Consider the following 27,046-nt stretch of genomic DNA (forward strand, 5'->3'; position numbering starts at 1 on the left):
TAGGACTGTTATTCCCAGCAGCTGACCCCCAGATAAACTGAAAATGGTACCAGCTAAACCAGGGGTAGGCAACCTTGGCTCTTTTATGACTCGTGGACTTCAACTCCCAGAATTCCTGAGCCAGCATGGGGGAACTATGGCCCCCTCATGACTCATGGACTTCAACTCCCAGCATTCCTCAGCCAGCATAGCTCAGCTTGGAAACGTCTCCCTTTCCCCTCAGCATGGCTGGCTCAGAAATTCTGGGAGTTAAAGTCCACAAGTCATAAAAGAGCTAAGGTTGCCTACCGCTGAACTAAATAATCAAAGAAGAAAACATACCCTAAGCAAGAAATATCAAGCAAGGTTGAAACCAACCCCAGCCAAGTGAACATGATAGCCATGTTCCAATATCTGAGGGGCTGCCACAAAGAAAAGGGTATTTGTGTGTGTGTGTGTGTGTGTGTGTGTGTGTGTGTGTGTGTGTGTGAATCTATTCTCCAAAGCACCAGAAGGCAAGATAAAAAACAACGGATGGAAACTAATCAAGGAGAGAACCAACCTAGAACTAAGGAGAAATTTCCTGACAGTGAGGACAATTAACCAGTGGAACCACCTGCCTCCAGAAGCGGTGAATGCTCCAACACTGGAAGTTTTTAAGAAGAGACTGGACGGCCATTTGTCTGAAAGGGTATAGGGTTTCCTGCCTGAGCAGGGGGTTGGACTAGATGACCTCCAAGTTCCCTTCCAACTCTGTTATTCTGTTACTCTTCCTATGATCATGCGTACCCATTACATCGAGTCCAAAGAAAGTCTGGAATGGTATAGGATTCCTGTCGTGGGCAGGGGGCCGGACTAGAGGACCTCCAAGGCCCCTTCCAACCTTATTGTTCTATGTTCAAGACCAGCAGAGCCAGCTACTCTACATCCATAACCAGCAAACCCCACTCCTTGCTAGAATGATGATGTTCCCTAGTCTGGGCACGAAACACCTTTCAGGAAATACCCAAACTGCATCTTTTTCCAATTACTTACTCCCACAAATCCTATTGAAGCATGGATTAAATTACGTACGGCTATCCAATAAGCATGACTAACATCATGATGAATATGTAATTATAATCTGGTGGGAAACACTCATCTGGAAAACGGCAGACTTGCACGCAACCTGAGATCATTGCATTGGTTGTCTGTCGTTTTCTGGTTAACTTGTTGCTTCTCATTCATATATGGGAGAGTTGGAACAGAATAACAGAAGAACAGAGTTGAAAGGGAAACCCAGATGAACAGAATAGAAAAGATCAGAATAACAAGAGTTGGAAGGGACCTTGAAGGTCTTCCAGTCCAGCCTCCTTCTTCAGCTTTCTGCTACTCTTCCTTGTACAAATTCAGACAAATAGTTGTCCCATCTTTTCTTGAAAACCTACAGTGATGGAGCGCCCATAACTTCTGGAGACAGGTTGTTCCACTGATTAATTTTCCCACTTTCAGGAAATTTCTCCTTAATTCCAGGTTGCTTCTTCCCCTTGATTGGTTCCCATCCGTTGCCTCTTGTCCTGCCTTCAGGTGCTTTGGGGAATAGCTTGACTCCCTCTTCTTTGGGGCAGCCCCTCAAATACTGGAAGACTGCTATCGTGTCAGCCCTGGTCTTTATTTTTGGTCCTTCTGCCACAACAAACCTTTTAACAGAACACCAGTCAGAAGGGACCTTGGAGGTCTTCTAGTCCAACCCTTTGCTCAAACAGGAAACCCTACATCATTCTGGACAAATGGCTGTCCAGTCTCTTCTTGAAAACTTCCATTGTTGGAGCACCCGCAACTTCTGGAGGCAGGTCGTTCCTCCGGTTAATTGTTCTCACTGTCAGGAAATTTCTCCTTAATCCTAGGCTGGATCTGTCTTTGACCAGCTTCCACCCGTAGCTTCTTTTCAGATGGTCAGGTAACTCGGAATTGACACCAGCTGGATGGCATTTTGAACTGGCCAAGTTTTCATGTTTACCTGGAGCTTTCCAACCGGAAAGGGCAAGGAACACAACCACTACAATCTCACACAATTGCTATTTCCGCTCATTCCGTTTCCCCGAGACATTACTAAGAAACTTCAGAGGGCTGCCTGCCTAATCATGCTCGATGGCTGCAAATTTTCCTGGAACATCGCAGAAATCCAGCATCAAAGAAACCGAATTTGGAGTCAAGCAAACCACCAACATGCTTCGTAACCCATTTCTCTTGATTTAGTAATTCTCCTTTTAAGTCCTTTGCTCAAGAGCTGCCAGACCCTCTTGAGGTTGTTTTTTTTTTTGTTTTTTGTTTTGAAACTACATAACTGAATTTCCCGGGAATCTGGAACACAACATTTTATATTAAGTCATTACCTGGGGGGGAAAAAACACACCTCTTTTTCTTCCTTTGCAGCATTAACACACCTCGCCCTTTCCTATTGTCTTGATCCGGCATCAGCAAGGCGTGTTCGTTTGTTTGTTTGCCAAGGTAGCTCATACATTTGAATTAGAATAGGATCTGGAAGGGACCTTGGAGGTCTTCTAGTCCAGCCCCTTGCTCAAGCAGGAGAACCTATACCATCTCAGAAAAGTGGTTGTCCAGACTCTTCTTAAAAAGCCTCCCACAGCTTCTGGAGGCAAGCAGTTCCACTGGTTAATAATAATAATAATAATAATAATAATAATAATAATAATAATAATAATAATAATAATAATAATAATAATAATAATAATAATAATAATAATAATTAATAATAATAATAATAATAATAATAATAATAATAATAATAATAAGAAGAAGAAGAAGAAGAAGAAGAAGAAGAAGAAGAAGAAGAAGAAGAAGAAGAAGAAGAAGAAGAAGAAGAAGAAGAAGAAGAAGAAGAAGAAGAAGGAAGGGATCTTGGAGGTCATCTAGTCCAACCCCCTGCTCAGGCAGGAAATCCTATACCATTTCAGGCAAATGGCTGTCCAGTCTCTTCTTAAAAACTTCCAGTGTTGGAGCATTCACCACTTCTGGAGGCAGGTTGTTCCGCTGGTTAATTGTTCAAAGTGTCAGGAAGTTTCTCCTTAATTCCAGGTTGCTTCTCTCCTTGACTAGTTTCCATCCGTTGCTTCTTGTCCTGCTTTCAGGCGCTTTGGAGAATAGCTTGGCTCCCTCCTCTTTGGGGCAGCCCCTGAGATACTGGAAGACTGCTATCATGTCACCCCTCGCCCTTCTCTTCGTTAATTTACACATACCCAATTCCAGCAACCATTCCCTATATCTTTTAGCCTCCAGTCCCCCAATCATCTTTGTTGCTCTTCTCTGTACTCTTTCTAGAGTCTCGACATCTTTTTTACATCGTGGTGACCAAAACTGGATGCAGTATTCCAGGTGTGGCCTTACCAAGGCATTGTAAAGTGGTATTGATCTTGATTCTATCTTCTCTCCTTGACTGGTTTCCATCCATTGTTTCTTGTCCTGCCTTCAGGTGCTTTGGAGAATAGCTTGACTCCCTCTTCTTTGGGGCAGCCCCTGAGATATTGGAACACTGCGATCCTGTCCCCCCCCCCATCCTTCTTTTCATTAAACTAGTGTGGGAATTCAGCCCACAGAGAACGAAATAGTAAAAGGGCAGAAAAATACATTTCCTCAAAGGATCTTCAAGAGGCAGAAAAGCACGGCCAGCTTTAACAGTTCGAAGTCTGCCTCCCCCAAGCAGAAACCAGGTCTCTAGAAATGCAGATGTAAACCATCCAGGAAGGTTGGAGGGCCCCAGCTAGAAGCTTAGGAAGACAAAGACCCCTAAAATCTAGATACCCCCACCCAAACTCTAAGACAGGACATAAAAGGATTAACCCACAGATGCCAAAGGGACACAGGAAATACAAAGCCTCAAACAGGAACAGGAAACAACTCCAAACAAAAGGCTCCAGTGGGTATAAAAACCCACTCCCTACGTGTGCTCTCTCTCTTTTTTCTTCCAGAGCCATCTTCCTGTCTGGCTCTCCTCTTCAATAAATTGCAACCTTCTTTCTAAAGCAGTCGCCATGTTGTTTATTCCCGGCTTGGACTGAACCATGATGGAAGACTTTTCCTTCAACGCTAGCCATACCCAATTCCTGCAGTTGTTCTTCATATGTTTTAGTCTCCAGGCCTTGAATCCTCCGAGTTGCTCTTCTCTGCATTTTTCCCCCAAAGTCTCAACATTAAGAGCCTTGGTGGAGCAGTGGGCTAATGCCTCCTTAAGTAACACCAGCTGCCTGCAATTAGTGCAGGTTCGAGTCCCACCAGGCTCAAGGTTGACTCAGCCTTCCATCCTTCCGAGGTAGGTAAAATGAGGACCCAGATTGTTGGGGGCAATTAAGCTGACTTTGTAATAATGCCGCTTGGGGGGGGCCAAAGCCCTAATAAGCAGGCATATACATAGAATGAAGGCTATTGCTAAGCACATTGATTTGTGCTTTAGAATTGTAAGCCGCCCTGAGTCTTCGGAGAAGGGCGGGATATAAATGGGATTAAAAAAACATCTTTTTTGTGATGTGGTGACCAAAACCGGATGCAGCATTCCAGGTGCGGCCTTACTAAGGCTCCGTAAAGCAGTGCTAATACTTCGCCTGAGTTTGGTTCTATTTTGATGTGGGAAGCTTTCTTTTCAAAGTGACTTTTGGTGCTAGCTTACATCAAAATAAGCTTGTAATTTTTGTTTTTTCTTGAACCAACCCTGAATTCTGCAGAAGCAGCTCTTATTTTACGTTGGGCTCCGTCTGCATCTGAAGCAAATGTTCACTAAAGATCTCCTTGGAAAACCTAACAGAACAGATAGCCTCATTGGGGGCCATCTGAGCCCGCTTCAGACCTCAGGATAAGATGCTGTTAGAATCCAGTCCTGAAACAGAGCTACAGGCAGCTCTCTCTCACTCTGCTTTCAGCCCAACATTTGCATTAAGGAAGGAATTTGAGCGTCAGTTCCACCTTGAAAAACACTGCCTTATAACATTACAAATATGTACTGCCAGTATGTGTGTGTGCATGTCCAACATTTCTAGACTACTTCAGCCCCAAAGAATTCTGGATGGGTTAGAATTTTACAAAACATTTAATGCAGTAAATTATAAAACTCACAAGACATTAATTTCATCCTACGAGGGGTCCTTGGTGCTCTCTGAGCTGGGTTGTTTTTCTTGCATATGTTTCATTACCAAACTAGGGAACTTCATCAGTGGGAGGAGGAGGAGGAGGAGGAGGAGGAGGAGGAGGATGACGACTGTGGGGTCCTTGGTGCTCTCTGAGCTGGGTTGTTTTTCTTGCATATGTTTCATTACCAAACTAGGGAACATCATCAGTGGGAGGAGGAGGAGGAGGAGAAGGAGGAGGAGGAGGAGGAGGAGGAGGAGGAGGAGGACGAGGACGAGGAGGAGGAGGAGGAGGAGGAGGACTGTGGGGTCCCTGGTGCTCTCTGAGCTGGGTTGTTTTCTTGCATACGTTTCATTACCAAACTAGGTTCATGGGACATTATGCTGGGCTGAAGATCTCCATCATGTTAAGAGAGCAACAAATCCCATTCAGGTCAGTGCTAGACCAAGGGATAATGAAATTTTTTGGGGCCATCGTCTTTTTTAGTGTCTCTCCAGGTACTGGACCTCTGCAGTGCCTGACTTTCACTCATTTATTAACTGATCCTGGCTATTCTTTTTCCTCATTTAACCAGGATTGACCAGAGGTGTGCCATGGCCAACTCGTCATGGGACTTGTCTGAAATGGTATAGGATTTCCTGCCTGAGCAGGGGGTTGGACTAAATGACCTCCGTCCCTTCCAACTCTATTATTTATTATTATTATTTATTTATTATTATATTATTACTATTATTGATCATCGCACAGTCCGCCAGATGTTCAGACTGAATTTGGCATTTTTGTCTGCCTATCGAGTCCTTACCAAGGACCCGAGATAGGCAGATGTGGATGTTTGATGGTATTGCAGATCTCGTCGCAGGATGGAAGCAGTTCCTAGTAAGGCCGCCTTTTGCAATTGACTAATGGCGAATTTGTCAATGCCGATGATGGTGTCCAAGTGGTGCTCCAGTTGTTTTGGGATTACACCCAAGGCGCCTATTACTCTTGGTGCCACCCTTGCTTGCCTTTGCCACAGTCGTTCTATTTCTATTTATAGGTCTTTGTATTTTGTTATCTTCTCCAGTTCTTTCTCGTCTGCTGTCTCCAGGCACTGCCATGTCCACTATCCAGACTTTTTTGTCTTTCTTATCGACAATTGTTGCAGGTGCTTGTCTTGTTGTTGTTGTTGTTGTTGTTAAGTCCGGGGTGTTATGTTGCAGGTTGTTGTAATAATAATAATAATAATAATAATAATAATAATAATAATAATAATAATAATAATAATAATAATAATAATAATAGTAGTAGTAGTAGTAGTAGTAGTAGTAGTAGTAGTAGTAGTAGTAGTAATAAGTTTGAAGGGACCTTGGAGGGCATCTAGTCCAACCCCCTGCTAAGGCAGGAAACCCTACACCATTTCAGACAAATGGTTGTCCAGTCTCTTCTTAAAAACTTCCAGTGTTGGAGCATTCACCACTTCTGGAGGCAGGTTGTTCCACTGGTTAATTGTTCTAACTGTCAGGAAGTTTCTCCTTAGTTCTAGGTTGCTTCTCTCCTTGACTAGTTTCCATCCGTTGCTTCTCGTCCTGCCTTCAGGCGCTTTGGAGACCAGCTTGACTCCCTCTTCTTTGTGGCAGCCCCTGAGAGATTGGAACACTGCTATCATGTCACCCCTCACCCTTCTCTTCATTAAACTACACATACCCAATTCCAGCAACCGTTCCCTATATGTTTTAGCCTCCAGCCCCCTGATCATCTTTGTTGCTCTTCTCTGTACTGTTTCTAGAGTCTCGACATCTTTTTTACATCGTGGTGACCAAAGCTGGAAGCAGTATCCTGAAGCTAAAACTCAAATACTTTGGCCACCTAATGAGAAGAAAGGACTCACTGGAGAAGAGCCTAATGCTGGGAAAGATTGAGGGCAAGAGAAGAAGGGGACGACAGAGAATGAGGTGGCTGGATGGAGTCACTGAAGCAGTAGGCGTTGAGCTTAAATGGACTCCAGAAGATGGTAGAGGACAGGAAGGCCTGGAGGAACATTGTCCATAGGGTCGCGATGGGTCGGACACGACTTCGCAACTAACAACAACAACAATTAGTACTTCACTTGATCTTGATTATATTCCTCTGTTGATTCAGCCTAGCACTGTGTTGGCTTTTTTGGCAGCTGCAGCACACTGCTGGCTCATATTGAAGTGATTGTCCACTAGGACTCCGAGATCCCTCTCACAGTTACTACTATCGAGCAAGGTACCACCTATACTATACATGTGCATTTGATTTTTCCTGCTTAGATGTAGAACCTTACTTTTTTCACCATTGAATTTCATTTTGTTAGATAGCGCCCAGTGTTCGAGTCTGTCCAGATCCTCCTGTATCTTAAGCCTGTCTTCTGGGGTGTTGGCTATTCCTGCCAGCTTGGTGTCATCTGCAAATTTGATGAGTTCCCCATTTATCCCTTCGTCCAAATCGTTGATGAAGATGTTGAAGAGCACTGGGCCCAGAACAGAGCCCTGGGGCACCCCACTACACACTTCCTTCCATGTAGATGCGGTTCCATTGAGGACCACACGCTGAGTACGGCCGGTCAGCCAACTACGATTATTATTATTATTATTATTATTATTATTATTATTATTATTATTATTATTATTATTATTTTGTTACAACTCGCTGTGGGACAAGAGCTACACTAATACCGAAGAAATAGTGGAACAGAATCATTACAGAAAGGATGCAAAAATGAAATGAGTATGACAAAAATCAGAATCGTTTTTAAAATTATTTTAAGTAATTAAATTGAGTGGCTGAATTGTCCTGGGCGAGTTGTCCCATTCCACGCCCAGAGACCAAACATTTCCTAAATGAGTCCAGCACCTTGGCTCTTTATTTCTTCTACCACACCGTAGAGAAAAACCGCAGACCAGAAAAGACAAGAAATCAGTTTTAATCCTGTGCACAAATCTAGGGAACCGAGTGGACAAAACTCGGATACAGTCTTCCGGCAGTGATCCCTCTCTCTCTCTCTCTCTCCAACTGCAGCACATGTGAGCTCTACATTTCTGTATATTTGCTATAAGAGTCTGTTCCCCCACTGCCGATTGTCCTTTTTCCACACAAGTGCAAACTCAGATTAGGGAACAACCCAGAAGATCACCGGAAAAGGGGATTTCCCGTGTTCCGAGGCTCCGTTTGATCAAGTAGACCCAGAAGTCTTCAACCCCCTCCCCGAACGGGTTGATTGTTTTGCAAAAAAATAAAAATAAAAAATAAATTGAGCCGCGTCCCTGTGCGTTGTGTGGAACATCAACCATCCCCATCCCACTCTGTGGTCAGGGGGCGGGAAAGAGCACGAAGTTCTTCCCGATGGATGAGGCCTCTTGCAAGACCCCAAGCGGGGACAAACGTGTCTTCGATTTGGGGGTCCCAGGAGTCTCCTTCAGGGACAGAGAGAGGGGAGGAGAAACAAGGGGGGAAGGGAAGGAGGCAAAGTGTCCGGCATGGCGACCGCTGGGTGGTTCTCCTAGGTGATGTCCTTCTGCCTCGGCGGGCGATGAATGTTCCTCACCACGCACTTTAGCATCCACTCGATCCCTTCGTGGATGCCTTTTCTGTAGAAAGGGAGAGACACAGAAGGCTCCGGCATGACTTCCAAACCACCTCTGGGATGGTCCTACTCATTAGAGCAGGGCTTTTCCACCTTTCCACCCACTGCACCACTTTTAGGATACGGCGACATCCGAGTACCACCAGCCGCCTAGCAAGGTGTCAAAAACTTGATGACCAAAAAAAAAAAAAAAGGAAAAAAGTGATGAAGTACAGGTAGTCCTCAACTTACCACAGTTCGCTTAGTGACTGTTCGAAGTTACAATGCCACTGAAAAAAGAGCCCCCCGAGCCACAGCCGAGCAAGACACCTGCCTGCCCGCCCGGTGGCGCTCCTCCTCCTGTCTGAGGTTTTCATTGTTGTGAGCATTTCTGTTGAGGATTGGCAGCGGGGGTGGGGTGGGGTGTTTGGTTTTTATTCCCCCCCAATCTGCTGGGTGGTTGCAGCAGGTTTTGGTCACTTCACATGCACCCTGGGACACTGTGACCGTCATAAATATGAATCCGTTGCCAAGCATCTGAATGTAAATCACAAGACCCTGGAGATGCTGCAACATTCCAGCTGATCGGTGCTTCTTCTGGGCTCAGCAGATGTGCCAGGATCAGTGCCGAGCTCCAGCTGGAGCCTGGCTCTGATCCTGGCGCTTCCGCTGAGCCCTGACAGCCCTGCAGCTCCAGCCGTCTCTCGCTCAGGCTTGTGCGGTGCTTGTGCAGTGCTTGTTCAGCTCATTCCCCTCCCGCGCTACCACTTTTCTAGGATGGTCGCGTACCACCTGCCAGGTGCCAATGTACCCCAGGTGGTACCTGTACCACTGGTTGAAAAGCCCTGCTTTAGAGCAGAGCTCACCAGCTTTTTCATGCTGGCAGCTGGGAAATTTGTGCCCGCCCGCACAAGGACACAAACAGGGCCGTCCCGTCTGCGCATGAGCACAGGGGTTAGTCACCGCCTGTGCTAGCTAGCGCTGTGTGCATGCACAAACAGGCCGCGCAACCCGTGAGTGCTAGCGGCCCCATTTGCACATGCGCGCAGGAGCTAGCCACTGCTGCTACTAGCCCCACGCATGTACAAACAGGTCTGCGGGCGCTAGTGCGAGTGGGGGTGAGTACGTGCGCGCATACACACACAGCCTGTCCTGCAGCCCGGTGTCCAGTGGGCCACAGCCCGTGGACCATAGGTTGGGGACCCCTGCTTTAGAGAGGGCTTCTCTATAAAACCCTCTTTTAAGGGGGTTCTAGATCATGGGTCCCATCCTTTTGGGCACCAGGAACCGGTCCTGTGGAGAGAGGTTTTTCCACGGACTGGAGAGTGAGTGGTTTTGTGTGCTGCCTGCATCCCACGGATGTGGCTTTGCTTGTTTGTGCGGGCCGGTTGCTGGCATGTCACGGACTGGGGGTTAGGGACCCCTGTTCTAGATATCTGGCCTTCCCTGAACAGGAGTGTCCAGTTTTCATATATCTACATTCAAACTGCCCAGAGTTACTTTAGATAGTGGGTGGGACCTAAATTTGATAAATAAAAAGCATATTCCAAGCAGGCAGGTGGACTCAACTCTCCAGCACTGGGATTGCCCTACAGTTCAACATCTGGAGGTGCAGACCTTTCGTTAGCGAACTGGGTACCGTCACCAGTGCCCTGATGGCGTTACCAAGTTTGGTCATGAAACGTCTGCCTGATCTTTTCCGTGCCCAAGGAAGAGAGCAGCGGGCACAGTTGCAAATGAATCGGCTCACCACAAGACCGGATTGGAATTCTTGTTTGGGAATTTTTGCCAGGGCACTTTTCTCATGTTCTGTTCCAGGTATTTTACTTTTTTATATGTATTTTTTAAAAAAATCGGCGGGAAATGGTAACTCCACATCTTCCTCTAGGCTCCCTTTAAATTACAGGTGGTCCTCAAGTTACAGCAGTTCGTTTAGTGACCGCTCTAAGCTACAACGTCATGGGGAAAAGCGACTTATGACCGTTTTGCTCACTTATGACCATTGCAGCATCCCCAGGGATCACGTGGGGCGCTTGGCAACCGGCTCGTATTTATGACTGCTGCTGTGTCCCGGGGTCAAGTGATCCTGTCAAGGTACTGATTTAACAGCTAACCAGCTTATGTAATGTAAGATGTAAGATGGAATGATGGAAATGACTCAGCAGGGTCTGTGTCTCTTTATGAGCCTTTGTATAAAAGGGAAGGTTCTGCTAATGTGGTCTCTGTCTTCTGTTTCCTGCTTTAATTGTGGTATGTTGGATCCTGTTGTATTAGCACATGTATGTATATTGTTCCTGGTGTATGATATTGTAGATAGCGCAAGATAGACCACCATTTACTACAGACCACTGTTTACTGGGTTTACTACTGGGTTATCTCGCGCACGACCTTTTGTGACCTTCTGACAAGTCAAGCCAATAGGGGGAAGCCAGATTCACTTAACAACCATGTTACTAATTTACCAACTGCAGTGATTCACTTAACAACGGTGGCAAGAAAGGTGGGTAGAGTGGGGCAAAACTCACTCAACAACTCTCTCGCTTGACCACAGAAATTTTGGGCTCTGTGGTGGTCGTAAGTTGAGGACCGTCTGTACAAAGGAACAGATTTTATAGCTGGATACCAGAAGAATTTCAAAAGGAGGAGGGGAAGAGACTGCTGCAAGGAGGGCAGGTAGGTTCCTGTTGCTAAGTGAGAAATTTGCTAAGTGCATTTTGCCCCATTTTGCTACCTTTCTTGCCACTGTTGTTAACTGAATCGCTGCAGTTAGTAACCCGGTCGTTAAGTGAATCTGGCTTCCCCCAATGACTTTGCTTGTCAGAGGTTTCGCAAAAGGGGAATCACGCGACCTCCCGGGACTCTGACCGTCACAAATACGAGTCAGTTGCCAAGCGTCTGAATTTGGATCACGTGACCGGGGGGGGGAGAGAGAGAGGATGCGACGGTCGTTAAGCATGAAAACGATCAGGAGTCACTTTTTTCCAAGTGCTGTTGTAACTTCGGACGTTCGTTAAATGAACTGTTGTAAGTCAAGAACGACTGCAACGGACTTACGTCCTCTACTTAACGGCCGTTGGATGGTCATCTGTCGGGGTGCTTGCAAGGGTGTATTCCTGCCGTGGGCGGGGGGCTGGACTAGAGGACCTCCAAAGCCCCTTCCAAGCCCTTACATTCTTGGATTCTAGGTTCCTCTAGAATCCAGGCCAATCCAGGCCAATTTGAGTAGGGGTCCTAAGAGTGAGTGGGCCATCTCTTGACCAGCCCTTTCCAGCATCTCCCCACCTACCCAGTGAGGGCAGAACATCCTTGCGTCAAGCAGTCCCTCTTCCCAATTTTGTTGATGCAGTCACTGAAGGCCGTCTTGATGTCGGGGATCGACATGCAGCTCTGGAGGAGGAAGAGAAATTTAAAGAGTTACGTTCTGGCAAATCTATTCAATCAATGAATCAGAATAGAGCTGGAAGGGACCCTGGAGGTCTTCTAGTCCAACCCCCTGCTCAGGCAGGGGACCCTATACCATTTCAGACAAACAGCTGTCCACTCTCTTCTTAAAAACCTCCAGTGTTGGAGCATTCACAGCTTCTGGAGGCAGGTAGTTCCACTGGTTAATTGTTCTAACTGTCAGGAAGCTTCTCCTTAGTTCTAGGTTGCTTCTCTCTTTGATGAGTTTCCATCCGTTGCTTCTTGTCCTGCCTTCAGGGGCTTTGGAGGATAGGTTGATCTCTCCTCTTTGTGGCAGCCTCTCAAATATTCAAATAATCTTCCTTTCATTAAACTAGAACGGGGTAGGCCACCTTGGCTCTTTTATGACTGGTGGACTTCAACTCCCAGAATTCCTGAGCCAGCCATGCTGAGGGGAAAGGGAGAGGTTTCCAAGCTGAGCCACGCTGACTCAGGAATTCTGGGAGTTGAAGTCCACGAGTCATAAAAGAGCCAAGGTTGCCTACCCCTGGCCTAGGCCTAGGCCGCTTTATGACTCGCGGACTTCAACTCCCAGAATTCCTGAGCCAGCCAAGCTGAGGGGAAAGGGAGAGGTTTCCAAGCTGAGCCATGCTGGCTCAGGAATTCTGGGAGTTGAAGTCCACGAGTCATAAAAGAGCCAAGGTGGCCAACCCCTGAACTAGACATACCGAATTCCTGCATCCGTTCTTCATATGTTTTAGCCTCCAGGCCTTTAATCATCTCAGTTGCTCTTCTCTGCATTTTTTTTTTATATATTGTGTGACCGAAACTGGATGCAGTATTCCAGGTGTGGCCTTACTAAGGCTTTATAGAGTGATATAAATACTTCACCTGATTTTGATTCCATGCCTCTGTTTATACAACCAAGGATAGTGTTAGGTTTTTTTGGCGGCTGCTGCACGCGGCTGGCTCATGTTTAAGCGATCGTCCACTGGGTCTCTCACAGTTACTGTTTTTGAGCCAGATTTTGCCTAATCTGTATTCAACAAACATCTCTCAACGATCCCAGCATGAGTAGCTTGAAAGACGTCTGGCAGAGAAGAGCAACAAAGATGATCAGGGGACTGGAGGCTAAAACATATAAGGAATGGTTGCTGGAATTGGGTATGTCTAGTTTAATGAACAGAAGGACGAGGGGGGACATGATAGCAGTCTTCCAGTATCTCAGGGGCTGCCCCACAGAAGAAGGAGTCAAGCTATTCTCCAAAGCGCCCGAAGGCAGGACAAGAAGCAACGGATGGAAACTAACCAAGGAGAGAAGCAACCTAGAACTAAGGAGAAACTTCCTGACTGTTAGAACAATTAACCAGTGGAACAACCTGCCTCCAGGAGTTGTGGATGCTCCAACAGTGGAAGATTTAAGAAGAGACTAGACAGCCATTTGTCCAGGATGGTATAGGGTTTCCTGCCTGAGCAGGGGGTTGGACTAGATGACCTCCAACTCTGTTATTTCTGTTCATTAAAAATGAAACTCAGTCAGCTGAACACTCAAATTGACTGGCACTAATGGTTGACACGGGTTGCTGCCAGCATCCTAGGGATCAACCAGGTATCTCCTTAAAATGTAAGATGTTCCGAGTAGCGCTGTTTTTTTGTAGCTTTGCTGGAGTTATTGCAGGAAGCTGCAGTTTCTTGATGCATTTTGCAAAGTTTTGGGGACATAGTTCCCAGTGCCCCCATGACAATGGGTATCATCCTCATCCTCATCCTCATTATTATGTTGGAAAAGATGCAGTCCGCGACCTACAATTGCAATGGAGAGTACCCATTACAGGTAGTCCCCGACTTACAACAGTTCACTTAGTGACTTTTCGAGGTTACCACAGGATTTAAAAAAGTGATTTGTGACCGTTTTTCATACTGACGGCCGTGGCAGCCTCCCCCGGGGGCAAGTGATCAAAATTCAAATTGTTGGCACCTGATTTGTATTTAGGACGGCCGAAGTATCCTGGGGTCACATGATCATCTTCCCTGACAAGCCAAGTCAATGGGGAAGCCAGTTTCACTTAACGGCTGTGTTACTAACTTAACAACTTCAGTGACTCCCTTAACAACTGCGGCATGGAAGGTCGTAAAGTGGGTTCAAAAGCTCCCTTGACAAATGTCTCACTTAACCACAGAAATGTTGGGCTCATGTGTGGCTGGTATGTCAAGGACTATCTGAAACGGTCGCAACTGGGGTTGGCTGTTAAGTGAGGCAGTCTTGCTTAATGACGCCGCCCCCCCGACCCCCGCTTGTCATCCAAGAAGCTTCTTCAGTTGGTGATTTTCCTCTGCCTTCTGCAAAAAGGATGTGGAGCCTTCTTAAAACTGCTGAAACCTCCAAGCAGCCTCGAGGACTCTCAGAAAGTGTACAAACGACCAGAGGACTGCAAGGAATGCAAATCCTTCCATCCTCCGCCATTCCGTCAGAGCTGAAGAAGCTTCTCGGATGAGAAGCGAAACACCTTCCAAGAAAAACAAGGAAGTCCAGTTGCCTCTTGAAAAAGCACCTTTGGGATAACCATGACCTGGATGACGGGGAATCCCCGTAGACACTCTTGAGCTTTGTTGTTTTCTTGCAGACGTTTCATTACCAAACTAGGGAATATCATCATTGGGGGGAGGAGGAGGAGGAGGAGGAGAACTGTGGGGTCCTTGTTGCTCTCTGAGCTTGGCTGTTTTCTTGCAGACGTTTCATTACCAAACTAGGGAATATCATCATTGGGGGGAGGAGGAGGAGGAGGAGGAGGAGGAGAACTGTGGGGTCCTTGCTGCTCTCTGAGCTTGGCTGTTTTCTTGCAGACGTTTCATTACCAAACTAGGGAATATCATCATTGGGGGGAGGAGGAGGAGGAGGAGGAGGAGGAGGAGGAGAACTGTGGGGTCCTTGCTGCTCTCTGAGCTTGGCTGTTTTCTTACAGATGTTTCATTACCAAACTAGGGAATATCATCATTGGGGGGAGGAGGAGGAGGAGGAGGAGAACTGTGGGGTCCTTGTTGCTCTCTGAGCTTGGCTGTTTTCTTACAGATGTTTCATTACCCAAACTAGGGAATATCATCAGTGCCATAAAGTTGGCGGAGAGGAGGAAAAGGAGGACGACGACGAATAGGACCACGAGGACCTAAACAACTGGGTTGTTTTCTTGCATATGTTTCATTACCAAACTAGGGAACATCATCAGTAGCAATAGGAGGAGGAGGAATAGGACCGTGGGGTCCTTGGTGCTCTCTGAGCTTGGCTGTTTTCTTGCAGGCGTTTCATGACTAGACTAGGTAAAATCATCAGTGCTAGGGGGAGTGGGGTTTGTGGAGAGGAGGAGGAGGATACCGTGGGGTCCTTGGTGGGTTGTTTGCTTGCAGACATTTCATTACCAAAATAGGGAACATCATCAATGGGAGGAGGAGGAGGAGAAGGAGGAAGAATAATAAGACTGTGGGGTCCTTGGTGCTCTCAGAACATGGTTGTTTTCTTGCAGACGTTTCATGACCCAACTAAGTAACATCATCAGTGCTAGAAGGGAGGAGGAGGAGGAATAATGACTGTGGGGTCCTTGGTGATCTCTGAACATGGTTGTTTTCTTGCAGACGTTTCATGACCCTACTAAGTAACATCATCAGTGCTAGAAGGGAGGAGGAGGAGGAGGAATAATGACTGTGGGGTCCTTGGTGATCTCTGAACTTGGTTGTTTTCTTGCAGACATTTCATGACCCAACTAAGTAACATCATCAGTGCTAGAAGGGAGGAGGAGGAGGAATAACGACTGTGGGGTCCTTGGTGATCTCTGAACTTGGTTGTTTTCTTGCAGCCGTTTCATGACCAAACCGCCCTGAGTCCTGTGGGAGAAGGGCGGTATATAAGTTCAATAAATAAATAAATAAACTCGGGAACATCATCCGTGCACTGACGACCTTACGTAGCTTGGGAAGGAAACGTCTGCGAGAAGACAGCCAGGCTGAGAGAGCAGCAAGGATTCCTCACCCACTCGTTTTGCAAGGATCAGTGCCTTCTGGGTAAAAACGACACGTTTCTCCTCAACACACGGCCGTTCATTTATCTTCACGCCGCTTCAGTTCCTCTAAAGCTGGAAGCTGGGGGGGGGGGTTGGGGGGTCACTTTTGGTGTGGGGGGGTGAAACCCCAGAAATAATTTCCGAGCACTGAGGGCCGTGACGCAGAAACGTTCCACCCCCTGGCTCACAGCTTTCATTCAAGCAACTACTTGGGCTTTAGAAAGCCACGTCGCCGCCTGGCACAGAGCCACGGAGCACAGAGATAGGGAAAGCGAAAGCAAAACAATGGCACGGGCTGGCACCAAGGTGCAGAGCAGAGATGCCAAGGAATTGCGAGAACAAAGGAGGAGGAGGAGGAGGTGGCTGAAAAGTTTCCGTTCTAACTCAGGGGATGCTTTCCTAGAAACCGGCCGACTTCTAAGAAACGGCAAGAGAAAGCGAAAGTGTCCCGAAAGAAGCCAGTGAGAGAACTGACTCTTGCACCAAAGCCTTTCCAGGAGAGATGGTCCTCACTTAGCGACAGCTCAAAGCTACAACGGCACTGGAAAAAAGGGACTTAGGACCGTGTTTCATAGGGATGACCTTGGCAGCATCCACCACCTGGGGGATATGTTTTAGTTAGAAAACTCATCTAAAACCGACATTATTGATATGATGAGAAAAATGTAACAAAGATGAATAGAATAGAATAGAATAATAGAATAGAATAAACAGATAATAGAAGGATAGAATAAACAGATTGTAAAATAGAAGAATAAATAGACTGTAGAATAGAATAGAATAGAATAAACAGATTGTAGAATAGAATAGAATAGAATAGAATAGAATAGAATAGAATAATAGAATAGAATAAACAGATAATAGAATAGAATAAACAGATTGTAAAATAGAATAGAATAAATAGACTGTAGAATTTAATAGAATAGAATAATAGAATAAACAGATTGCAGAATAGAATAGAATAGAAAGATTATAGAATAGAATAGAATAGAATAATAGAATAGAATAAACAGATTGTAAAATAGAATAGAAGAATAAATAGACTGTAGAATAGAATAGAATAATAGAATAAACAGATTGTAGAATAGAATAGAATAAACAGATTGTAGAATAGAATAGAATAGAATAGAATAGAATAGAATAGAATAGAATAGAATAGAATAGAATAGAATAGAATAGAACAGAATAGAATAATAAACAGATTGTAGAATAGAATAGAATAGAATAGAACAGAATAGAATAAGAGCTGGGAGGCACCTTGGAGGTCTTCTAGTCCAGCCCCCTGCTCAAAAAGGAGAGCCTATACCATCTCAGACAAATGGCTGTCCAGTCTCTTCTTAAAAACCTCCAGTGATTAAGCGCCCACGATTTCTGGTGGCAAGCTGTTCCACTGGTTAATTATCCTCACTGTCAGGAAGTTTCTCCTTAATTCCAGGTTGATATTCAATTGTATATTTACTAATAACAACAAGAATTGTATTTGCCTAGCGTGGGAAAACAGGTACTACCGGAAGAAGAGAGGAAACATTTGATGGTGCAATATTGGATCTAGATTGAAGAAGTTGATAATATACCACTGAATTACTAATGGACCCAGACGACATGTTGTCTGTTAAGTATCTGATTGTAAAAAATAGAAAATTAATAAAATATTTACTTATAAAAAATTGATGCTTGGCAACTGGTTCATATTTATGACCTTTGCTGTGTCCCAGGGATCCGGTTGATCCCCTTTTGTGACCTTCTGACAAGCAAAGTCAATGGGGGAAGCCAGATCGACTTTAACAACCGTGTTGCTAACTTAAGACCTTCCACGATTCGCTGAACAACTGTGGCAAGGAAAGTCATAAAATGGGGCAAAAACTCAACAAGCGCCTCACTTAACAAGCAAAATTTTGGGCTGCATTCTGGTCGTACGTCGAGGCTGCCCGTCCTCGGGAAGAAAGCAAACCCCACCTAGACCAGGGGTATCCAGACGTGGCCAATTTAAGACGTGCAGAATTCCACCCCCCTTCCAGGTTGCAGATGGCAGGCCAAGTTGTGGCCTGGAGTTCATAGCTATCATGGCTTGTCTCGGGGGATCTCGGGCCCACTCTGGCCCCTTGATGTTGTGCAGAGCAGAACATCGTCGTCAACTCCATGTGGTGGGTATAAGCACCACACCCTCAGGCCCGGGTGGGACAGTTTCTATCCAGATTCAATGGGCTACCACCTTGGTAGACTAACCATTTGGTGGTCCATCCTAGACACCTCGTGAATCTGAAGCTTGAGGAACCTCTTGTTCATATGGTGGTGGATCTGTGGAGCGCCTGGTTCACTCTTGGCCCAGGATGCGATTGCCAAACGATTTTGTAGGTTGACCTTGAATGACTCCTTGGTTGACCAAGAGCCTAGGAGAGGAAGCAATTGATGTGACTGGCGGCGGTGAAGGAAGTCGAGAAGCGAACCCGATCAAGCAGAAATACGTGCCCATGTTTGAGCTTCTTCCATCGCTTAAAAGAGGCCAAATACCACCTTCCTGCAAGTCGTGGTCTTGTGATTGGCTGTTGGGTGGCCAAACCCAACGTCAACACTAGAAAACCCGTCTGGTGAATTAGCACATTTCCCTGATAAACTTTCCCAGACTTGTTTTAAGTCTTAATTGCGTGGCCGCCGGGTTAAGGATGGCGGGAATGACCAATGGTGAGCAACGGGAGTCGGCCAGTTCCTGATCCTGGTTGTGGGTTTCACCCACAACTCTACAAGGTCCCTTGGCTAGCATTCAGGGAGTGTCCGAGGTGCCAAAACCTTCCAGATGTTGGCTGCAATGTCCCTGCTGTAAATATGTCCTGCAGGCGTGACATTCATGAGCCCTGGTGGCGCCGTGGTTAGAATGCAGCATTGCAGGTTGACTCTGCCCACAGTCTGGAGTTCTATCCTGACCGGCTCAAGGTTGACTCGGCCTTCCATTCTTTCAAGGTTGGTAAAATGAAGACTCGGGATTGTTGCCGGGGGGGGGGGCGCAACAAGCTGACTCTGTAAACTGCTTAGAGAGGTCTGTCTGTCTTTATCTCCATGATGGTGCTGTGGTTAGAATGCAGCATTGCAGGCTGACTCTGCCCACTGCTAGGCGTTCGATCCTGACCGGCTCAGCTTTCCATCCTTCCGAGGTTGGTAAAATGAGGACCCAGATTGTTGGGGGGCAAGAGGCTGACTCTGTAAATTGCTTAGAGAGGTCTGTCTGTCTATCTATCTAATCTTTATCATATCTATCCATCTATCTATCTATCTATCTATCTATCTATCTATCTATCTATCTATCTATCTCTACCATGGTGGTGCAGTAGTCAGAATGCAGCATTGCAGGCTGACTCTGCCCACAGTCTGGAGTTCGATCCTGACCGGCTCAAGGTTGACTCGGCCTTCCATTCTTTCAAGGTTGGTAAAATGAAGACTCGGGATTGTTGCCGGGGGGGGGGGGCGCAACAAGCTGACTCTGTAAACTGCTTAGAGAGGTCTGTCTGTCTTTATCTCCATGATGGTGCTGTGGTTAGAATGCAGCATTGCAGGCTGACTCTGCCCACTGCTAGGCGTTCGATCCTGACCGGCTCAGCTTTCCATCCTTCCGAGGTTGGTAAAACGAGGACCCAGATTGTTGGGGGGCAAGAGGCTGACTCTGTAAATTGCTTAGAGAGGTCTGTCTGTCTATCTATCTAATCTTTATCATATCTATCCATCTATCCATCTATCCATCTATCTATCTATCTATCTATCTATCTATCTATCTATCTATCTATCTATCTCTACCATGGTGGTGCAGTAGTCAGAATGCAGCATTGCAGGCTGACTCTGCCCACAGTCTGGAGTTTGATCCTGACTGGCTCAAGGTTGACTCGGCCTTCCTTCCTTCCTAGGCCAGTGAAAGGAGGAGCCAGATTGTTGGGGACAATAATGCTGATTCTGTAAACTGCTTAGAGAGGGCTGTAAAGCAGTAAGGGGCAGTAAACAGGCAGTCCTCGACCTACGACCACAACTGAGCCCAACATTTCTGTAGCTAAGTGAGACGTCTGTTAAGTGAGTTTTGCCCCATTTCGCCAGCTTTGTTGCCACTGCAGGTGTTCAGTTAGCCGCACGGTTGTTAAGTGAATCTGGCTTCCCCCACTGACTTTGCTTGCCAGAAGGTCGCAAAAGGGGATCACGTGGCCCCGGGATACGGCAACCGTCATAAACGTGAGCCAGTTGCCAAGCGTCTGAATTTTGATCATGTGACCCGCAACGGTAGCTAAGTGTGAAAAACAGGCCTAAGTCACATTTTTCAGTGCCTTTTCGGTCACTAAATGATGGCTTGTATGTCAAGGACTATCCGTACACTGTCGCCTTTTGAATCCACTAGTAAGGACCTTAGTTCGCTCTTGACATGTTGCCTGTGATTGAAACCTTAAAATGCGAGGGAAAAGGGCAGGATTAAGTAATAAATAGCATTGAAGAAACACATGAAAATGTCATCATGAGCGAGAAGTGACTCACGACGAGTTAGTTTACACAACCACCTCAACTTGAAAGCCATCAGCGTTTCTTAAAGACACCACCCAACCGGTCTTTTTAAGCAATCTTACGCTGTTCTGAAATCCTTTAGCAACCCAATTTCTCTTTCCAAAACATTCGTGTGGAGTTAAGACCAGAAATGTTTAAAGCATGACAATGTGGGAAGACACGGTAGCAGTTTTACTCATCCGTCGGCGGAACGCAGAAACGCCCGTCTTTTCTCTTGAAGGTCCGAGAACTCTCGCCTTTAAGTCGCGTTTCGAATCCAAGCCTTGCTAAAAAGACCCAAAGGTGCCCCTCAAAAGGCAACTGGACTTTCTTTCTTTCCCCTTGAAGTAGTTTCGCTTCTCATCCAAAAAGCTTCTTCAGTTCTGACCGAATGGTGGAGGATGGAAGGATTTGCGTTCCTGGCAGTCATCTGGTTGTTTTCTTGCAGACGTTTCATGTCCCAACTTAGTAACGTCATCAGTGCCCGAGAGGAGCGGGGTTGAGCTCTGTTTACATACAGGGCACAACTCATTTAACAACTGACATGCTTAGCACCGTAATTCCAGGTGCCATCTGTGGTCATAAGTCAAGGACTAACTGTAGTCAAATTAGATATGGTTTTCTCTCAATGTCGGTTTCTGACAGGTGTTAGGAAAAAATGGGGAAAGGATCCAGACCTGGACTCTTAGTATGATCTGGAGACAGAAAAGAGGATATTTCTTTTGGGGCTGAGTTCAAACTCCATTTTGTGCATCCAGTTTTGCGTGTGTCCAATTTCACTGCAGGATGCTCAGTTCAGCAATAGCTTGACACGTTTTACTTGTGTAGTTTTGATGCTGATGATGATGACGACAATAATAATAATAATAATAATAATAATAATAATAAGAATAAGAAGAAGAAGAAGAAGAAGAAGAAGAAGAAGAAGAAAAAGAAAAAGAAAGAAGAAGAAGAAGAAGAAGAAGAAGAAGAAGAAGAAGAAGAAGAAGAAGAAGAAGAAGAAGAAGAAGAAGAAGAAGAAGAAGAAGAAGTTGTTGTTGGAAGGGATCTTGGAGGTCATCTAGTCCAACCCTCTGCTCAGGCAGGAAACCCTATTCCATTTCAGACAAATGGCTGTCCAGTCTCTTCTTTAAAACCTTCAGTGTTGGAGCATGCACCACTTCTGGAGGCAGGTTGTTCCACTGGTTAATTGTTCTGTCAGGAAGTTTCTCCTTAGTTCTAGGTTGCTTCTTTCCTTGGCTAATTTCCATCCATTGCTTCTTGTCCTGCTTTCAGGTGCTTTGGAGAATAGCTTAACTCTCTCTTCTTTGGGGCAGCCCCTGAGATACTGGAACACTATTATGTCCCCCCTCGTCCTTCTCTTCAATAAACTAGACATACTGTACCCGCAGACTTTTCCAGATAAATTTCAGAGACGTTACACGGTTTGTGTGGGGGCAATTTCTCTCCTTAAAATACCTGGAAGAGGCCACAGTCTTCAAAATAAGGACATAAGGTGAGCTACGTGCCTGGTGCATTGTGCAAACCAACAGACTTGATGCCCCGTCCTGAGTCAGCAGCTGCGACCGACTCAAACATCAGAGCGATGTGTTTAAATGTTTGGAAACAGAAGCCTCTTCTTCTTCCTTTCCTCACGTATGTTTGGTGGTACACAAAGGACGCACTCGATGGGCCTGGCATGACGCAAGAATGTAAGAAGCTGTACACAAAACAGCCGACGGCTAGTTCTTCCAGGCACGGAACGGTATTGTGCATTTTCGACGAAGGACCAGCGCCCCCTAGGGGACAGCACCTGCCACTGAGGCTATTAAGTTCACTGTAAAAAGTGCATAAAATCCAAACATACCAACATCTCACTAAAGCAGGGGTCTTCAAACTTGGCCTTTTTATGAGTTGTGGACTTCAACTCCCAGAATTCCTGAGCCAGCATGGGGGATCTATGGCCCCTTCATGACTTGTGGACCTCAACTCCCAGAATTCCTGAGCCAGCATGGGGGAACTATGGCCCCTTCATGACTTGTGGACTTCAACTCCCAGAATTCCTGAGCAGCATGGGGGAACTATGGCCCCTTCATGACTTGTGGACCTCAACTCCCAGAATTCCTCAGCCGCCATGGGGGAACTATGGCTCCTTCATGAATTTTGGACTTCAACTGCCATAATTCCTCAGCCAGCATGGGGGAACTATGGCCCCATGACTTCTGGACTTCCAACTCCCAGAATTCCTCAGCCAGCATGGGGGAACGATGGCCCCCTCATGACTTGTGGACTTCAACTCCCAGAATTCCTCAGCCAGCATGGGGGAACGATGGCCCCCTCATGACCTGTGGACTTCAAGTCCCAGAATTCCTCAGCCAGGCGTGCCTGGCTGAGGAATTCTGGGAGTTGAAGTCCACAAGTCATAAAAGGGCCAGGTTCGAAGACCCCTACTCTAAAAGAAGGCAAATGACCAGCTGTCTGCAAGGCATATAAATCCTTCCATTCCCACATCATCCAGTCAGAACCTGAAGAAGCTTATTGGGATGAGAAGCGAAACGTCTTCAAAGAGAAAGAAGGAAGTCCAGTTGCTTTGTGAAAAAGCCTCTTTTGGGACTCGCCAAAGGAAGGCCGCTTTGAAACAGGGGTGAAAAGGCCTCCTAGGTCAAAATTGAACAGCCCTCTCACGACAGAGGGGGAGGGACACGACCCCCCTCTAGCCCCTGTTTCCGACACCGTCCTTTTGGCTGTTCCAAGAAGGCTCCCCACCCATTGACACTACAGGCAATCCTCGAGTTATGACCACAATGGAGCCCCAAATTTCTGTCGCTAAGTGAGACCTTTGTTAAGTGAGGTGTTTTTTTTACCCGGTTTTACGACCTTTTCTTGCCACAGTTAAGGGAATCGCTGTTCTTAGGTTAGTGACAGGGTGGCGAAGAGAATCCAGCTTCCCCCATTGACTGCTTGTCAGAAGGTCGCAAAAGGGGATCACCTGACCGCGGGACACATTGCCACCGTCGTAAATACCCACAACTTCTGGAAGCAAGTAGTTCCACTGGCTAATTGTTCTGACTGTCCGGGAATTTCTCCTTAGTTCCAGGTTGCTTCTCTCCTTGATGAATTTCCATTCGTTACTTCTTGTTCTGCCTTTGGGCGCTTTGGAGAATAGCTTGACTGCCTCTTCTTTGGGGCAGCCCCTGAGATATCGGAAGGCTGCTATCATGTCCCCCCTCGTCCTTGCCTTCATTAGACTGGACATTCCCAATTCCAGCAACTGTTTCCCCTGATCATCTTTGTTGCTCTTCTCTGCACTCTTTCTAGAGTCTCAACATCTTTTTTTACATGATGGCGACCAAATCTGGACGCAGGATTCCCAGTGTGGCCTTACCAAGGTTATTATAAAGCGGAACCAACACTTCACACGATAAAATTCCGTCGATTCTTATCTACCGCCATTTTGCCTTGACCGTTAGTAGTTCGGATTCTTCTTTAGAGATAGGACGGCATAAACCTGTGCTCTTTTGAGCCATTCTGCTTCAGGTTTTTTGCAGCTGAGAGGGCTGGCTGCAAACCCTCTCAGCTCACTAACCTAAGAACGCTGTTACCTTCCCACCGGAGTGGTCCCTATTTTTCTACTTGCATTTTTTAGTTGCTTTCGAACTGCTAGGTTGGCAGGAGCTGGGATGAGTAACAGGCGCTCACTCCGTTACGCGGCACTTGGGATTCAACCCGCCAAACTGCCGTCCTTCTGATCGACAAGCTCAGCCTCCTAACCCACTGAGCCACCGCATCCCACAGTTTAGAAAACAATAATTTTAAAAAAACAAATCACACCTCTATATCTTGTTTGTTAGCGAGAACCAGCAAAGGAACACCTTCCAGAACTTCATTGGTTATCATCTTTTCTGTAAAGAAGAGAGAAATATCAAAAATCCATGCTAGATTTGTCAAAATATATTTTGAAAATAAGGTTTCAAGATGGCATGCATATTTATTTATTTATTTGATTTTCATCCCAGCTTTATAAATAGGTCAAGGTAGCAGACATACATAGTACTTCTTCTGCCTCCTATTTTCCCCACAACAGTAATCCTGTAAGGTGGGCTTAGCTGACAAAGAGGGACTGGGCCAAAGTCACCTAGCTCAGGGGTCTGCACAAACAAGCGAAGCCCTATCCGCCGGATGCAGGCAGCACACAAAACCACACACTCTCTGGTCCGTGGAAAAACCTCTCTCCACGGAACCGGTCCCTGGTGCCCCAAAGGTTGGGGACTTCTGACCAAGCTGACTTTCAGAGCTAAAACACTCATATTCTCCTGGAGATTGTCCTAAAGTCACGCAGCCGGCTTTCATGCCTAAGGCAGGACTAGAACTCACCGTCTCCTGGTGATTGGCTCAAAGTCACCCAGTTGGCTTTCATGCCTAAGGTGGGACTAGAACACACGGTCTCCTGGTGATTGGCCCAAAGGCAGGACTAGAACTCACGGTCTCCTGGTGATTGGCCCAAAGTCACCCAGCTGGCTTTCATGTGAGGCGGGACTAGAACTCACTGTCTCCTGGTGATTGGCCCAAAGCAACCCAGCTGGCTTTCATGTCTAAGGCGGGACTAGAACTCACGGTCTCCTGCTGATTGGCTCAAAGTCACCCAGCTGGCTTTCATGCCTAAGGCGGGACTAGAACTCGCGGTCTCCTGGTGATTGGCTCAAAGTCACCCAGCCGGCTTTCATGCCTAAGGCGGGATTAGAACTCATCATCTCCTGGTGATTGGCCCAAAGTCACCCAGCCGGCTTTCATGCCTAAGGCGGGACTAGAACTCACGGTCTCCTGGTGATTGGCCCAAAGTCACCCAGCTGGCTTTCATGCCTAAGGTAGGACTAGAACTCGCTGTCTCCTTGGACCTAGGTCAACATCTTAAACTGGCTGTTGGCAATTTCTACAATCGAACTCCCTCGTTGCAAGGAGGAAAACAGTAACTCCTGAAGACATGTCAAACCTCAAAGGTCTGGATTTAATGCTTGCTGTGTTTCCTCTGCTAGCAAAGGCTCATCCATGCTCTCTCTCTCTCTTACACACACACACACACACACACACACACACACACACACTTACCAAAAGCTCGCTTGGATTCCGACAGCCTCTCCTCATCGGTGGAGTCAATAATATAAATGACTCCATGGGACTCTGCATAATACTGAGGAGACAAAAAAAAAGCAAAACAAACTGCAGTCGATTAAGGGAGCTTTAAGGTTTCGCACGTTACGTTGCAAACCCTCCGGAACTTCTTTAAGGTTCCTTCTGGATTTTTCCAGCACTGCCTGCTAACGCTTCCGTATTAGGTTCTGTTCTTTAATGCAAATCTGCATTAAAAGTACGTCTTGTGATTAAAACTCAAAAGTAATACCATCAACAATAAAACATTTTGAATGTGGAAAATTAAAATGTGTGCTGAATTTCAAATGTAGGGTTCTTATTTATTCTTTTAATGTTATACGTGGCATTTTAATGGTAAGAGTGTAAGTTGCCTGGAATCAGCTCAGAGAGAGAGAGACAGAGAGAGACAAAGACACAGAGAGAGAGAGAGAGAAAGAGAGAGAGAAAGACAGAGAGAGACAAAGACACAGAGAGAGAAAGAGAAAGAGAGAGTCAGAGAGAGAGAGACAGAGAGAAAGAGACAGTCAGAGAGAGAGAGAGACACAGAGACAGAGACAGAGAGACAGAGACACATAGAGAGAGAGAGAGACAGAGACACAGAGAGACAGAGAGAGACAGAGAGAGACAGAGACACATAGAGAGAGAGAGAAAGAGAGAGAGAGAGAGAGAGAGAGAGAGAGAGAGAGAGAGAGAGAGAGAGAGAGAGAGAGAGAGAGAGAGAGAGATTCAAAGAAAGAATAAAGCCATCAGCATTCAAGATAATTTAGAACAGGGGTGTCCAATCTTCGCAACTTTTAAGACCTGCAGCCTTCAACTCCCAGAATTCCCCAGCCAGCATGAGGAATTCTGGGAGTTGAAGTCAGTAAGTCTTAAAGTTGCCACGGTTGGACCTCCTTGCCTTCGAAGGTATTCCCTACTTACAAAATCCTCTAAAATATTGTTAGATCAGCACTCCAGTCATTACCCATATGGAATAACCACTGGAATATGTCAAGAAACCTAAGAAGGAACGGTAAAAATAATCAGACTAGAGCTGGACGGGACCTGCAAAGTCTTCCAGTCCAACCCCCCTGCTCGAGCAAGGAGACCCTGTACCATTTCAAACATCTAGTAATAACTCAGTTAGACTTTTTAATGTATTAATACGGTTAATATCTAACTAAGCTATGCCAACCTATCTGGAGAATATCCCAATAGCTAACGGACTGGAAAGAGTCAATATTTCAACACCCCCAAAGGAAACTGTATACAGGCAGGTGCTCAACATACAATCGGTTGTTTAGTGACCATT

General features: G+C 46.2%; 1 protein-coding gene across 1 annotated transcript in view; it reads right to left on the reverse strand.

Moving 5' to 3' along the window:
* Positions 1-8,007: 8,007 nt before the first annotated feature.
* ARFRP1 (ARF related protein 1) overlaps positions 8,008-27,046 on the reverse strand; it is a 31,178-nt gene continuing 12,139 nt past the window's right edge. Inside the window, exons 5-8 of the mRNA XM_081323848.1 lie at positions 25,714-25,795; positions 24,439-24,509; positions 11,949-12,049; positions 8,008-8,687 (exon numbers count right to left, since the gene is read on the reverse strand). Coding sequence (XP_081179974.1) covers positions 8,600-8,687; positions 11,949-12,049; positions 24,439-24,509; positions 25,714-25,795 — 342 coding nt within the window. The 3' untranslated portion in view covers positions 8,008-8,599. The remainder of the gene's footprint in view (positions 8,688-11,948; positions 12,050-24,438; positions 24,510-25,713; positions 25,796-27,046) is intronic.

Source organism: Vipera berus, assembly GCF_964194415.1.
Source record: "Vipera berus genome assembly, chromosome: 3".
Lineage (NCBI taxonomy): Eukaryota > Metazoa > Chordata > Lepidosauria > Squamata > Viperidae > Vipera > Vipera berus.